The sequence below is a fragment of the Rhyacophila brunnea genome, unplaced genomic scaffold, assembly GCF_057557595.1.
Source record: "Rhyacophila brunnea isolate RB1 unplaced genomic scaffold, BYU_Rbru_1.0 scaffold_23, whole genome shotgun sequence".
Taxonomy (NCBI): Eukaryota; Metazoa; Arthropoda; class Insecta; order Trichoptera; family Rhyacophilidae; genus Rhyacophila; species Rhyacophila brunnea.
The window spans coordinates 6,842,426-6,860,078 of NW_028232893.1; the positions used below are offsets into that span (position 1 = coordinate 6,842,426).

Sequence of the window (17,653 nt, forward strand, 5' to 3'; positions counted from 1 at the left end):
TTTTTACATACCTATTACTTATTGTAAATATGGGTGTTTCTGTCAAAATTTTTCAAATAATTGAAAACAAACTTGAGGCATATCTCAAAAATTTGTTTTTAAATTGAGGTGAAATTCACGTTCTATTAGACAAATTGGTACTTAAATGTAAATTTAAAAAATCCTGTTCATATGTTAAAGAAACCATTGTTTTCCACAATGCTGACATTCAAATACATAATTATGCTTATGCATTGCCGTTCATAATAAATAATTCATTCAAATACATACCAGAGTGGATTTTTGTAAAATTTAAATGTTTATTATTCAGAAAATTCATTATATTTAACAGAACGCGAATGTCGCTGTAATTTATTTTATTATATTTTTTGGTCTACGAATAAATAGCTAAATAAAATTCGAACAATTATTAATTATAAAACGTTCATTATTTCACACGCGTTGCTGCAGTATTATATTATAGAAGACAACAGAATCACGCATATAAAAAAATCACAGGCACTAATACAATAGCACATTGTCAGAAATAGTTGACCACAGTTGTAGGGTCGGGTCTGGCAAGAATATATATTTTTATTTCGTTTGAAACTGCCCAAAAAGATCCTAATCCTACTTGAGAATGGTTAGTTTTGCAGAAAGCAGTCAGTCCACAATTCGAACTTAAATGAGTTTAACCTTTTTCTGCCTTCTGCGTAAATCACACAGGCCTCGTTCGTACACACGTTGGGCGCCAATCCGTGTTTTTTATCGCTCCGAAGACTACCACGCAACAGACGATGCCTACTGGCACCCAAACAATCGGGAGGTAGTAACCACATATTTCTCCCTCTCAAATTCTTACAAATCCAATAAAGAATATTATTTTTTTCACTGATCGCAGAATATGTTATATGCCTTCGATTTGTAGAAAAAAGTCCTACCACACTAAAATATCATAAACACACAATACATCTCCTTAAAAGTTATTCACAGTCAAAGGTATTATATTAATATGATATTTATCGTTTAAAAAGATAATATGGTGTATATTATTAATTATAGAGATTATTAATTAAATAATCAAACCTAACATACAAGTTCTTATTTCACTAATTGTGTTCCGTGTGGACTGGCTGCTTTCTGCATTCATATGCCCATTGTCATTTTTATAACGCAGATCATCGGGATAAGCGAATAGACAGTCGGCAGGATCACGTATTTTGAGTACATATTAAGTTTGTGCTCGAGATTTCCCCTGATTCATATTGATTCATTCATTCGCTTGTATGGCGGCAAGATGTAAACGAGAACGTAGAAATGCAACCATAAACAAAACCGGATGCTCAAAAATAGTTCTTACTAGAGAATCTCCAGCACTGACTAAATCCATGCATTCCAATTATGGATCCACGTTTTCATATTGACTTGGAAGATGGCAGAAAGTCCCTCAGGGTAGACTAATCTAATGTTCTCGGTGCCTAACCATCGATAATATGCGTTTCGAAAACGTCGTTTCGTTTTGCGGTTTGACTAAGGTGAAAAAACAGTGACCTGGCACCATTTAATTTAGAACTGCTCCACGCGGTACAGGATGCAGGTCTGAACGACATGCTCAGAAATTTGGATTTCTCCACACTCACTAATCCTCACCTTTGCTTGCGCTATGCACTTGATATTTCCACAACATTTGCGGTATACAATTTATTAGTAATAGCAATACTTAAACATGTTTTAACAATAATAAAACGGGTTATAATCTTTGTACTTATTATTACTAATGAAATTGCAAGTTGATTTTTTACTTTTTGTATGCTTTTAAAAGTAGGGTTAATGAGGTCACCAATCTTTATGGTTTAAAAAATAATGAACCTCAATAAAACAAAACTATTACTAGTATCAAAAATAGCGACACCAAACACCATACAAGTTTTGTCATTAACAGCGAATCAATTAAACGTGTAACCCATTATAAATATTTAGGCACATGGGTCTCAGGAAATAAAAACTAAGATTGAGATCTCTTTCTGAAAATGTGACGCCTCCTTAGAGACCTTAACCTAGGTCTGAGACTACGTATGGTACGTTGTTATATTCTCTCAATTCTTTTATATAGTATGGAACTTAACCAAGAGATGTCACGGAGAGTTGAAGCTTTCGAGATGTGACTGTATAGACGCATCCTCAAAATTCTTTGGACTGACAGGGTGACAAATGCTGAAATTCTCAATCGAATGATAAATGACCGAGAAGTTCTGCCTAGTATCAAAACCAGGAAACTACAGTACCTCGGCCATATTATGAGAGGACAAAAGTACAGCATTCAAGGAAAAAATCAATGGTAAGTACCACATTATTGTTCCACTGAATTGTTCCGGGTAGCAGACGATAAAGCTAAGATCGCCTTGATGGTGGTCGACCTCCGCTAGGGGATGCCAGAGTAAGAAGAAGAAGTAGAGGTTGCAAAACAGACGTAAACTAAGGGGTAATCGTCAAAACTGTGGGGCCAATAAATGCTGAACAAACTACGAATAAATGCCTAATTTAATCCTTTGCATCAAGATTACTCTGTGAATAGGGATTTTCTTAAGAACGAAATAGAGACATTATTTGGTCTTCAAAGACAGCAAAATAGATACAACATCATATTTTTATTAAAATCTAAGGAAATGGAATGAATGCTTCGAATGAAATGCTTCTTGCTATTCTACAGTCAATTTTATTAATTAATAATATTAAGTAGATATGCGTTACTATTATTACAGATTTTTTGGCTTTTTAAGTGGGTACGTTATTAATTTCTGACAATTAGATTTTTTCTTCATTTTAAGGGCAATGTATCCCAAAATTTATATGTGGATTTGACCCCAAATTAAATCGGTTACATGTAAATTGTACGTAAAACATTTCAACGTGGCACAGATCACTGTGAGCTTTCTTATCGGAAAGAGATGACCTTACCTATAGGTACTATACGGTCTCCAATTTTATTAGATTCAATATGAACATAAATTCAATTTTCATAGCCAATTTTGGCAAAATTCATGAATTCAAGAATGAATACCTAACCTAACATAACAAATAATCCAATATATTGGCTATTTTCAAGTTTGTTGCTGGCTTCCTGTAAAGTGTAAACTGACAAGAACCGTTTTTATTTAGACATGAATTTTATGTCAGTACTATACAACTCAAAGAGGTTAGACGGTCTTTAATATACGGCCATATATTTCCGATATAACATTTCATGGTGAAGTTATGTTATACGGCGAACTGCATACGTACAAGTTTCCGGACACGAATTAAACCAATATTTTGTGTCTATAAATTCAACCAACATGAAAGAAAAAATAATAATTCTGCGGCAACTTTCAGCATGCCCCTTCAGCGCAATTGTAAAAAGTAAACATTTCAATTATTGCACGTGAGTAATTGCCATACAGCAGTGATTCTTAAACGTTTCTGGCTGCGGATGATACCCATTTTATTCTCGCTTAAAAATTTACATGTGTGGGGAACACAATAAAATATCCAGAGCAAAAGGGAGTTCTCCAAGGATGTATCCACCCCCTAAATATTTTCTGTGTCTGGAAACTTGTACGTATGCAGTTCACCGTATTACTCTTCACTGTGAAATATTGTATCGGACATATATGGCCTTATATTAAAGACCGCCCAACCTCTTTGGGTCGTATAGTACTGACATACAATTCATGTCTAAATAAAACACTGTTTTTGTCGGTTTACACTTTACAGGAAGCCAGCAGCAAACAAATTTTGAAAATAGTCGATATACTGGATTATTTGTTAAGTTAGGTTAGGTAAGGTTTTCATTCTTGAATTCATGAATTTTGCCAAAATAAAATCAGCTATGAAAATTGAACTAATGTTCATATTAAATCTAAATACAATTGGAGACTGTATATCAGTTGTCTTCAAACTGTGTTCCGCGGAACCCCGTGGTTCTGTGACACCTCTCTGGGGGTTCCACGAGTCAAAATGAAAATTAGACAAATATACCTAGACTTCGACAAATTGTGTGTTTTAAACACGTTTGAATTGCGCACGCCGCTCAACGCTCAGCCGAACGCGCCCACCCTGGACGGGGCCTTAGGATCGTTAGTGTTCGTTCATGATGGCGACGGGTTTTCCATTCAAAAATTATCCGGGTCACAGACAGTCATGAGCTCATGACGAAGAAAAAGAAGTAATATTCCATTCAGGTCAATAATTCGTAATTTTTTGTTCCAAGTCTTAACCCCCCCCCCCCACTATATGCTATGTGCTATGTCTATAATTTGGCAATTTGGAAGAGCAGCAAACTTAACCCAAGTGACTTAAATACGTCTAGTCAGAATTATCGTTTTTGCATAATATAAATATCGTATCCGGAAATTTGTACGTAAACAGTTCACCGCAAGATACTTATTCGTGCGCCGCAGTACGTGAAACATGAGTTCGTGTAACATTTTAATCAAATGACGAGTTCTTCGTTGAACATTTCACCGTGGAGTATATTTGTACGTATGCTACAACATGTGGAGATGTCTTTACTAGGTTAGGTTAGGTTAGGGTTAATCTAATTGGAACAGTAATATTTGCAAATTATCGCCGCATTTTGTAAGATACGTACAAATGTATTCCACGGTGAAATGTTCAACGAAGAACTCGTCAATTGATAAAATGTTATATGAACTCATGTTTCAAGTACTGCGGCGCACGAATAAGTGTCCCACGATGAACTGCATACGTACAACTTACATGTAACCTATAAATATTTGCCCCCCGATATTTGAATGATAAAGATTATAAACCTAAATACAGGGACTTTACGCATTTAGTACTGTGGTCCTGAAGGCGAATGCTGATAGTCTCGCGGAAAGTCATTGAAACAAAGGAGTTCATCACCAACACGATATAATCTTTACGGTCACGTGTTGCGAATGCCTGAAGAGAATTTCAACTTGGCTTGCATGTTCTTCAAGTCGACTAAATTCCGGCGTCCTGGAAGGCCGTTAAATACTATCTAGTTTGTATATATGTTACGCCGAATGTGCGAAATTGAATATTACATGAAATGGGCAAAATTTTGCCTAAATCATGAAAAATGCAAGCTCGTTGCCCTTATTCATGAATTAGACAAAATATCTGAAGAGTGCGTGAATTCGGCAGTAATTTTTCTGCCTAGTTCATGTATTGGACAAATTAGATAGTAGCGCTACGGTGGTATTTTTTGAAACTAAACTAAATGTATCAAATGCTCATGCATTGGTCAAAATGTACATATATTATCTATGGTCAAAATAGATGATCGCGCTCCGGTGGTGTTTTTTGCAACGAATCAAACTAAACAAATGTGTCAAATGCACAAATGTCATTGATTATAATATAAAAATATACCAATCAATAACTACGATGACGATCATATCCATTTACTATGCGCAAAAAAATCTAGAACTATAATATGATAACGGAAGAATTTTATTGAAAAGTATTTTTGCGATTTGATTCGTGCTTGGGTATCAAACGTGCAATGGTCGATTGAATGTTTGTGATAGTTTGTTGACACTTGATAGCTAACCTCAAAATGGACATTCAGTTGAATAATTTAATTCAGAATTACAAAACCTAACCTAACCTAACCTAATAATAATAATAATATTATATTATGTCTAATTATAACTAATAAAACCATCCGTATTAAATTTACTTTTTCTTCTGTCATGTTGACAGTTCAAGAATTCCATACCCTGGCGAATTCATGTACTCAGCAGAAAATTTACCTAATTCATGACATTCAACAGGCTTGACTATTACATGAATTAGCCAAAATTTTTCCCATTTCATGTAATAGTTAATTTCGCACATTCGGTGTAACATATACATACATGTTGCTAATGAGATGCTGGCATAACCTTGAATGAAGTAAGACGACAGGGAATTCTGGAGGTGCCTTGTGTTCATAATTATGCTCCAACCATGGTTATGGAAGAAGAAAACGACTCATCGAGAAAAGATTGATTATCCGAAAAATGTTTCTAAAATTCATCTGCTAATAAGTGAGGCCTGGTTGTCACTGGTAGTCCGCGTGGCTCAAACTTTGAGAAACGCTGCCACAGAGCTCAGCGAGCGAATAAACCACCACATGTACACCTAATTCTCTTTACTTCCAACAAGTTCTAACAGTATATACATTATTGGAGTAAAGTTCTAATATTGTAGCAAGTATATTAATATATTATGTAGGGATTGCAATACCGGTATTTCAGTATTTTTATATACCGAAATACCGGTTTTAAAAATCAGATAATACCGATATATTCGGTATTGAAAAAAGAGATTTATATTAATTGTTATATTGTTCACATTACATTATATTCTGTTTTTTTCTCCATATATTTCACAAATACCGGGCCCGTATTCAATAGTATATACCTACTCAGTATAATAGTATAGTAGTACACACCCACGGAGGCCGCGCGGCTTAAGCGTTGGATTATCACGCTGTGGGTCCCAGGCTCGAATCCTGAGTCTGGCAAGTATACATATTGTTTTTTCAATTTGTGTCGGTCAAGGTATGGACCTAATAGGTTGAGCAAGTGGCTGACATCTATTTCACGTAAAAATTAAAATCTGTTAATACAAACCTCTACTCTGTGGAGGCCCGTATGATCCTATTAGGGTCGGACATGGTCGGAATAATAGTATAGTATATTATACAGTATATACTCAGCACCAGCCTTAGACGATTCAACGCCTCAGGCAAAGCGAAAACACTAGAAAGTAATTAATTTTATGAAAATTGTATAATATTCTTAACCAATTGCTTGGTACTATATCACATTGAAGTCCAGCTAGTAAAATCTGGCAAAGGAAAATTTCTTTGAAAATATTTTTGTGTGAGAACAGTAAGAGGAATGAAAACATGTGTGCGGACACATTTTGGTAGGTGTGCGCGCGCACACGCTCACAGCTTACAGGGAACATTGGTTCATAGACAAAATATCATTAGCAAGATAGAAAAAGAAGAGACAAGTAAAAAGATAGAGCATAGATACGGGTTTTATTTTAATGTTGTACCTTAGTTCTCGGTCTCGTGCACATTGGTTCACGGTCCATCTGAAACAACAAATATAATTCGCATTTATTGAAATTCATGATAGAAATTTACATCGTTTTTTATCATTGTTAATACTAGGATTTTTGTGATTCCGTGTACTTTCTTCGTATGTTTTGTTATGTAATATTATAGAACTCAATAGACAATCAATCGTCGGAGAGTGTTATATGTAATCTACTGTTGATTGAAGACAATTTCTTACTCGTATGTCTGTCAACAGTCATCACGAAAACTAAAGTATAATGTAATGTTTTGATAATTCATTAGGTACGAGGTGCGTCGATTTTGTTGCCAAGCTGTACGTAACAGTCTACTGGCTTTTCCGGTAATGTGTGAATATCAGTGGCGAATGGTGGAGGTATGCTGTTAATATTCGACATAAATATTGCACACTAAACTTTGTCAGTCATACGTATTTGTTTTCATTGAACTAATACAACAATAATTTACAGATGATGTTGGTTAGTTTTTAAAATTCAGTGAAACCCAGCGAAAACCAGGCTATAATAGATAATAGCTGTAAAATATCTAAAATTATGCCATAAAATCATACAAAATTTTGGATATTTTATAGGTAGAATAATATTTTATATACCGCCCACAGTGGCCGCGCGGCCTAAACGTTGGACTATAGCGCCGTGGGTCCATGGTTCGAATCCTGGTTCTGGAAAGTACACATATTGTTTTTCAATTCGTGTGTGAGTCAGGATATGGACCTAATAGGTTGAGCAAGTGGCTGACATATATTTCTCATAAAAAACAAAATCTGTTAATACAATCCTCTAGTCTGTGGAGGCCCATATGATCCTATGAGGATCAGACATGGTCGGAATTTTTTTTTTTTTTTACCCATTATTGTTTGGTTCAGACAGGGCTTAATGAATTTCAAAAAACTAACCAACACCATGTCTAATAGGTATGTATTCATAATTCAACGAAAACAAATAAGTATGTATGAAAAAGTGTGCATTATTTTGTCGGATCGTCCATAGCATACCAAAACTATTATGGTTTGGATAAGGCAGGGTTAAATTGATTTTTAAAAACTAACCAACACCATCTGTAAATAAAATTATTGTAGCCTTAGTTCAACAAAAACAAATACACTAATAAAGTTTAACGTGCACTACTTATGTCGGATATTAACAGCCTACCTCCACACTTCGCCACTGGTGAATATTGACCGAAGTCGTAATGCCGATACACAAAACGCATTTGATCGAATGTTGACTGACTAATAACCAACACCATCTGTAAATAACTGTAGTCAATAAAAACAAATACGTAAGACTGATAAAGTTTAACGTGCACTACTTATGTAGGATATTAACAGCCTACCTCCACACTTCGCCACTGGTGAATATTGACCGAAGTCGTAATGCCGATACATAAAACGCATTTGATCGAATGTTGACTGATTAATTTGTACAAAGTTTAAAAATGCGGATCATTAATTATTTCAAGAGACAGATCTTTCATTTAAATTAAATTAAGTATAGAATTGGATACCATTGTGTTTCCTTATTACATTGGCATATAATAAAGAAATATCTGGCAGTGCTCAGGGTTTTTTACCTACTGGGAGCAATCCAAAAAAACAATTGTCCTGGACACCTGCCATATTACCAGGAGATTTAATACACGATACGTACTTTGATGTACCTATAGTACCTATTGCTAGAAACGTGTCAACTTGTGAGAAATAAAAAAAGATAATAATTGTAATTGTTTTCTTGTTTATTTTAACTACAAAGAATTACATAGACATCATTAAACATTGAAATCGTAAAGGGTATTTTGAGATGTAGCATTTTTTTATTCATGCCAGATATTCCAATTTTAAAAGTATACTATTGCTAAGGAAAACTAGATAACGGATTCTTAAAATAAACAAATACATAATATCGTCACTGTTCTGTCTGAAGACACTAATTCGAAAAAATGACATATTGAGTTAGTTAAACCAAAATGTTCCTTATTTCAAAATTTACCGTCTGGAAATCTTCTTAATAAATAAACAGTCTTTATTTTAAAGTCATCCTCTTTACGATTACTTAATAAACTCACATGATAGACCATTTCAAACATTTTAACAGCTTCAAAGTCAAATTACTCAAAACTAGTATTCTCCAGTTAGTGTGTTCTGCCAGAACAGAGACGATATGGTGTGGCTGTCAGAAGCAGTGGCGAAGGGTGGAGGCAGGCTGTTAAGATCCGCCATAAATACTGTACACTAAACTTTGTGAGTCATACGTGTTTGTTTTCATTGGACTAAGCTACCATTTATTTTCAGATGGTGTTGGTTAGTTTTTAAAATTCAAGGCTTTACCGCAGTTGAGGCATGGTCTAAAAAGATCGTGGCTAGGCGATACGCGCATGCCGAACGAAATATAATTTGTCATATAAATCCAACATGCGTCCATTTAATGTTCTGTTTATTGTTCTATTAGTAACAATAATAATATATTCATTGACATATTTTTTTTTTAAAGTAAATGGGTAACGTTTTTAGTCATCTTTACACGATTTAAGAATTAATACCCCCGTCGCCATCACGAAAAAAATTTACGTATTCACACCTCGACGTTCGCTCTCCGAATGCCAGCGAGTCCAAAATTTCGTCGCGCCTATAATTGAAAATTATTTGCCGTTTCACTGATGTATCGTCTTTAGAGCTAGTCGAAGAATCTAGGGTATCACAAGTTTTGTTTTTGTTTTGTTACGCCAAAGAAGTATAACTTCTAACGCGCGTACATAAGTACACGCACCGATTTTTTTTTAACGTTTCAACTCCCCTCTGTCAAAATTATTCAATGTCAGATATTATGAGGTAGAACATCTATATACTAATTTTATTTTTCACTCCCAAATAGCACGTCCCACATTTGATCACATAGGGAGTAGTACCGGTCAGTTAGTATTATATAAAAAATATAAGTATCAAAAGCATTCACAGTGACTAAACGGTACGTAAGTAAATGGGCAATTAATAATATTTATTTTGAATTTCTGTCAAATCGTTAAATTAAATCAAGTGTTAATAATTGTTTTCAAATATAAAAGTCGTAAAAATGACCACACTGACAAAGAGCTAGTTACATGACTCTCATATCCTGAAGTGGGCCTTCAGGACAGGATGTTTGGCGGGTTTCTCAACCTATCGTCAAGGTTAAAAGCAGTTTAATTTTCTACATTAGTGTTTCCTAAATGGTATTCCGCTGAACTCCAGGCCTGCACATGGCAAATTAACCCACGTTTCAGACGGGACACCGGTGTCGCGCTCGTATATAATAATGAGGCCTTTGTATTTGAATAAATGGGTCTTTGTATTATGTTTATGAACGCTCAGAGCTAATGAATCAACGCATAATTTCGCGATATAAATTAGAACATAAAACTGGCTGCGGTCATAAAAACATGTGCATCGGCGGCTTGAGAATATAGCGGCCGACAGAAAAGTGTACCGGAAACGCTTTGACTCATTAGCTCAGGGCGTTCTAAACATAATACAAATGCCCTTTTATTCGAATACTAAGGCCTTCTTATTATATACGAGCGCGACACCGGTGTCCCGTCTGAAACGAGCCTAAGGGTATTCAGTGTATTTTTCAATAAATCCACTTGAATTATCGAGTTGTCGGTACTCAACATCATATTATAAAGCATTTATCGCAACCCCTTTTATTGTCGTCAAGTAACATGCGACCCTTCGCCATATTGGATAAATAGCCATCGTTATTACTTATTAGTCAAGAAAAACACTACACATAATTATAAAATAAAAACGTGAATTATCATTTTTAATTAAAGCAATCATCATTTCACATCAAATTGCATCGCCACATGTTTAAAAATGTAAATATTCGTCAAGTAAAATAGCGCCGCAGGCGACTTTTATACCATTAGAGAAAAATTATGGTGTCTGTTTATCTCACTTAACTGCTCTGCAGGTTAGAGCCCTGTCAGCCATCCCTGCATTGTGGGGCCATGGGAAGCTAATGGATGAAAATATTTCTTTCGGTTTGAATGTTTTTGTACCATCTGTGAATCGTTCTGATTATTTCCAACAAATTACATTATTATGTAAGCTTGGCCAGCGGTTCTATTCTGTACACAAGGCGACTATCGACCGTTAAAGCGACAAAGTGATAGTATTTATTACATATCTGTATTGATGTGTTATAATTGTTAGAATAAGTTAGCTGTCTATACAGTGAAAACTGTCTATCTTGCTCTAAATTTTATCACAGCCAAGAGAGGTGCTGTTAAAATATAGCACTTATTGCAACAATTAGAACCAACTTATTGTAATTGTTACAATAATTGCTAATACTTGGATACTTTCCTACCCTAGATAGTGGCCGAAAGCAGTCTTGTGTATAGAATAGATGCGCTGGTCAGGTAATAAATAAACATGAGTTTAATTTGGCAATATTTTACACTCTTACAATATGTGTACAATAGGTGAGTCGAATACATTCTAGGTAGTGGCAAAGGGTGGAGATAGGCTGTTAAGTTCCAACATAAATAGTCCACACTAAACTCTGTCAATCAAACGTATTTATTTTGTTTTCATTGAACTAAGCCTACAATGTGTAGATATTAGATACAATGTATAATATATATTATTCAGAAACAACCAAACCTAAATCTAAAATCATTTTCGCGAAAATGTTGATCGACCTATAGAATATGCATAACGCAGTAAAATTATGGATTAAAATATCCTGCAATATTGCATAACCTACCCAGGAAGTAATGTATTATATTATTTCAATTTAAAATTGTGACTGGACCAAGGCTGATATCTATGATAGTAAAAGGTGCTCGATAATTGCATTGTATTAGATAATAATACAATAATTGCAATGGTCAGTACCTTCGACTAATAATGCACCTTTTCAATTTAAGAAAATGCAATTATTTAATTCATTATTTATTATTATAAAATACGTTTTTCATACGTCATTAAAAAAATCCTAGAGTAACAGGTTTATATCAATTTACATTCGGTTATTAAAATATTAAATCAATAGAAAATAGAATTACATTCGGATATTAAAATAAAAAAAACATTTTGTTTTATAAGCTGTGCATAATTTTATTGATTTCCCATAAACTAGGTTAACGTAAAACGGGCAACTAGGTTGATGGGTGTTATCGTATACCAAAATGTGTTTATTGCAGTGACGTCCCGTGGGAGTAGCCAAGTCGTGCACTGCTTATAAAGTGCGAATTATAAAGGGCGGCAAACGAAGGAACGAATACAATCATTACAACTTTTGAAAGCAGTGGCTTCAGTAACTTCATTATTTCGTAAACAGATAAATACATAATTCTATGAAACTGGTTGAAAAATTAAGTGTCATATTTTTTTTGAAAATCCATTTTCATACTGGACTATTCTGCTAACGAAACTGTATGTATATTAATGTATTTGCACGTGATCGGAAAACTAACTCTACCTACATTCCAATAAGAGTGATTATTATTGCAATTTATTGTTCATGACAACGTGTTCAATATTTTTTAAAGCTTATGGCTCAAATACACTCTATGACGATCGGTTATATAAATGCCAAAAAAACCGTTTCTTATGTTGGCGTCCTGTGTCACAGAGTGTAAATACGATGTCATAGCTGTCATACAATATGTATGTATAATATTATGTCGGAATGGCATATATATGATCATAGACACTAAAACGCTCTTGGCACATATGTGCCCAATCGTCATATAGTCTATTTGAACAATTATAGACAATAATATTATAATATCTTATTGTCTGTGAGCTTTAAAAATATGGTACTATGTAGCTTAATGTCATACTATTTTGTAGATATAAATTTACCCTCCAAGTGTGAACTGACTATTCATTTCCGTTACGAAACGTTTACCTCTCTCTAACAGTTTGTCTTCACCGTTGGTAATATAATAATTTATACAAAAAAATAGTACAGAAATATAAATTTATGTATCTACCTATCTACATTTTGGCAACACTTCCGTCTATGCTAAATCGCAACACTGTATATTGTATAATTTAAGATAATGTTTACAGCAATTTAATTTATAATACATATTTGTATAGGTAAATAACCTACCTATATGTAGGTAGTTGTTGCGTATAATAAATAATAATGCATTAAGTAATATTATTTATTATGTGCAAGGTTAACGGTTTGGTCAATGATTTTCGACTTTTCCTTGAATGCCATGAATCGCATGGGACGGATTTAAAAATTCCACTTCGCTGCACAATTCTTATTAAAATTACCGACCTATCTTAATATATTATTATTTTGGCAGGGGTGTTGCAAGGTGTTTTAGTGCCCTGGCACTTAAGTACGTAATACAAAACTAGTGGATACCTACACACACTTTTTTAGGGGTGTATTTTCAAAGTGAACTTATTTCACTTCAACAAATTTTTGGTAAACATCAAAAAACTGTTTAAGGCGTTGATGATACATATGTTTTTGATATTGGAATAAGTTACTTTTGTAACTAATACTGATTTCTGAGTTGATTTTTCTCCTGGATTGAATGGTATTATGTTCTTATAGGTACACAAAAATCTTTGTTTACAATTTTATCCTTCAAATTCTGGCATTCATAACTCATTTTCGACAAGCAGTGGAATAAGTTCACTTTGAAAATAGACTCCACTATCATTATAGGCATATAGCATGCTAACATGGTGTCCTGTTACATTATTAACAGAATTAAAATATACAAAAGGATTAAATAACTACTTAATAAAAGTGGCTATGTATTTTAAAAAAATGTACGCCCCCCTAAAACTGAATCCTCGACTTTTTATTAATATAAAAATCATAGTGTTTAACTATAAAGGAATAACAGTGAATAATTGTCTACATTAAAATCGTGTCAAGCCTATCAGGCACCATTAGCGAGGGGTGCAAGACTAGTCAATGCGTTCCCCAATGACGTAGACATTTTCAGTGACATGCAATATAATATTTTGTTTTGGAAATTTTATTTTTATGTAAGTACACAATTATTGTGCTTATGTTTTTTTATTATTATATAAGTATATTCTCTTCTTCTCTTTTGTGAGGGTAATGTTTGTTATAATGTAAATCTCATGTTGTCAACGTCTTGAATTTATATCTGTTATGTCCACAGTGTTTTGTTTTCTTAAATAAATAAATAAATTAGAATCATTTTTTGTAAGTTCATTGTGGTCCTCGCTCCCCTTTCCTAGACAATAATTTGCAACAATATTATGATACGTTGCGCGGGTAGAAAGCGATTAAATATTTTAAATCAATCTTTTTCTTCATTATCTAGGTATTTGTTTAAATTTTCTTTTCGTATTTCACACGAACACAGTATAAAATAATAAATACAACAATAATTCTTGTTTTAATGTTATTTTAAATAAAGAACGTCGGAAATGGAAACAATATCGAAACCACATTTTATCTAACCACCGACAACACAATAAAATTAATGACGAATAAATTGATCCATAGATATTTTTCAAGATCATTTTCTTTGACATTCGGTTTTTTTAAAATTATCATGCCGTCATAATGGATTAATAATTCTTCGCCATCGCGCAAAGGGTCAAAGACAAATCCATTTGCGGCGATAGATTGAAGCGTCGCGCAAACGAGACAATTTAAAACGGAGCGAATTAATACTGCGTTAACAATTGGCCGAATAAAAATTAAAAAGCATTGTGTTCGGTGCCGGATAATTAGTGAAACTAAAAAAAATCAATTGGCCAAGTAAACGAAGCGCTTACAAAAAAATAAACAAACGTTTGATCTCTTGATTGTCCGGTTAATGATACTGTCGGCCACCGATAACAGTTAGTAGAAATACATATATTTTTAGAAAGGTCATTGGTTTGCGTAGACATAACCACTTATGGCACTTGTATTGACTTGCAGTTACTGCCCAGATATCACAACACATTTTAAAGGTGTCTCACAAAATATACTTCAGCACCCCACGATGGCTGAGCGGTTTAAGCGTCTACCTATAACGTCGTGGGTCCCAGGTTCGAATCCTGGGTCTAGCGAATACACATATTGTTTTTCAATTTGTGTCTGTCAGGGTATATACCTAATAGGTTGACCAAGTGGCTGACATTTATTTCTCGTAAAAAACAAAATCTGTTAATACAAACCGATACTCTGTGGAGGCCCATATGATCTTATTAGGATCGGACATGGTCGGAAGAAGAAGAAAGAAAAGAATATAATAATAATATTATGAACTGAAAATGGCCACACATATTTATTTCGTTTCCCTCTATATTTATTTTAAAACAAGAAGTGATTTTCTTTTATTTAAAGACTAGTTAAATGTCAACCGAATCCCACTTCCAAAAAATCTACTTTATTCTTACTGCTAACTTCAGTATAATTTATTATTTAATATTGCGTGTGTTTTCCTGGAAGTTGATAAAAGCTCGTCATAAAAAAAATCAATAAAGCTTCAGGACAAGCGTCACTAAAATGTATGTATTGTTATGTGGGCAAATCACCATTTACGTCCACGGAAGACAAGTGGCAAAAAAACAGTCACTGAAACCGTGGGTAGTTTCGAATACTTATCGCATTTGGCAAAAATTACACATTGTTTTTATTATAAAGTGCGTTCGATCCATTGGAAAAAAATCGGGTTGGACGAATGGCTAACTACCATTATTCGTAAAATTCTGTTAATATAACCTGAACTATGTCACTTTTCTATGCCTACATGTTCGCATATTATGTATAGTCTAAGCCTAAGCCAAAATAATTTATCTGCCCGTAAACAAAAATGAGCATTGTATACAAAAACTGTTCACAAATATTTGAATTGTTTTTTTTTTATATATTTAAGTAATATGAAAAGAGGTACATTTTCAGAGGCAACGCAGGTGACGCAATTGATTCTTAGGATAATTGAAAAAGGGGCCTCGACACAGTTTTAATCAGCCATACAATAATTGTTAAATTATATAGAAATCTTCTAAAGATCCGTGTTTCTCGCAAAATGGGTAGATATACTTTTAATAACTACTCATTTCTTTTATTCAACGAATATTACTGAACATATATAATATGAAAACATCACATGCATACACCCACTAGAAAAATCCCTTTTTAGAAAAAAACACCCGACAGGACTTACACCTGCAATGGCTGGATTGGCGCCAGTGTGCTTTCCCAATAAAGCTACGGGCATCCTACTTAGTAGTTCTTGTAATATTTTCAATATAATAGAATTGTACGTCGTCAAATCTTGTGAATTATTCGTTGAATGCTAGTTGGAATTTATGATATTTTTTTTAAATTTTGTCAAATGGACCTCAAAATTAATCAGTACCCTGGACTTCAAGCTATCTAAACCCGTCACTGTGAAAATGTACTGACGTATATATAAGAAAGTTTGGCTATATTTGATGGATTTTTCTTACTGTCTCATCGGATATAGCAAATTTTTACGATTTTTACTGTCGAACTACATTTAAAAATGTTGTTAGTAATGTTTGCAGGTGTGGACTACGCTGATTTTCGAACAAATTATTGTGCACGACGTGCATTTGTATAGCGGCAAAAGTTTACAATTCATTGATTCCATTGTATAATGTGATATTGCGAACGAAAATTTGGCTTCCACTTTCGTTAGTTTCTCACACGTATTTTTCATTAATTCTTCATAATAATTATTATCTCGTCCATACGCCATATCAAATTCATAGTCTATAATGTTTTAAAAATGTATTTTTCTGTTTATTAAAGATAAAAATAAAAACGATAAAAAATAAATAACTTAATATATCAATGGAATAGGCTCGATGCCAGGGAAAATTTTAGTTATTTATTAAGAATTTACATTATTTCATAAATGGCCAGTCTGGAAAGACCCACAACATCTACATCCTGTATGCAGAGGTGCTCATTACAATTTGCTATAGATTAATTCTACATATTATTTAAACAACACATAATTTAACAACTTCACAATAATTATTGTGAAGAATGTTGATTTTGAAAAATGCTTTTTATGTAGCAGAATTTTAAATGGAAATGCATACATTTTTGTCGATAATGCTTCACTACATGCCTCCGCGAAACCGGTGCTAGTCCTTATAGTTAATAGTAATAGTAGATACCGTGATTAATTTAATATTTTACTTTAATATTGCTGTGTCGCACGTCTAATGACGGCACAGCGCGGCGCCGTCAACACAAACGGACACCATAACCAAAACACGCCGTAACGACTCGTAGGTATGCATCCCAATAGTGGTTATAGCTGCAGACCGGGTCGTCGTAGTTAAGATTAAAATGCGGAGAATCCGAATATGGGGAATGTAATAAAAGACTGCAGAAGTCCACTATGGAACAGTAACAACGGCTAATCTTCCCGATCTCCGTATTGAGACGCATCCGGCCATGGCATGCAATGTGGCTTGTGCGGATTATAATATATTACGTACGGATATTTTTTCGAAATGAATCCGACCCCCTATAAAATTTTTCTTTGTACGCGCCTAATGACGGTAATAGACGAACAGGTTCAGTTGAAAAT

At 33.9% G+C, this 17,653-nt stretch overlaps 1 protein-coding gene across 1 annotated transcript in view; it reads right to left on the reverse strand.

Annotated features, from left to right (window-relative positions):
- Prestin (solute carrier family 26 member prestin) overlaps positions 1 to 17,653 on the reverse strand; it is a 157,519-nt gene that overhangs the window by 69,784 nt on the left and 70,082 nt on the right. The window contains exon 3 of the mRNA XM_085950791.1: positions 7,057 to 7,095. Coding sequence (XP_085806917.1) covers positions 7,057 to 7,095 — 39 coding nt within the window. The remainder of the gene's footprint in view (positions 1 to 7,056; positions 7,096 to 17,653) is intronic.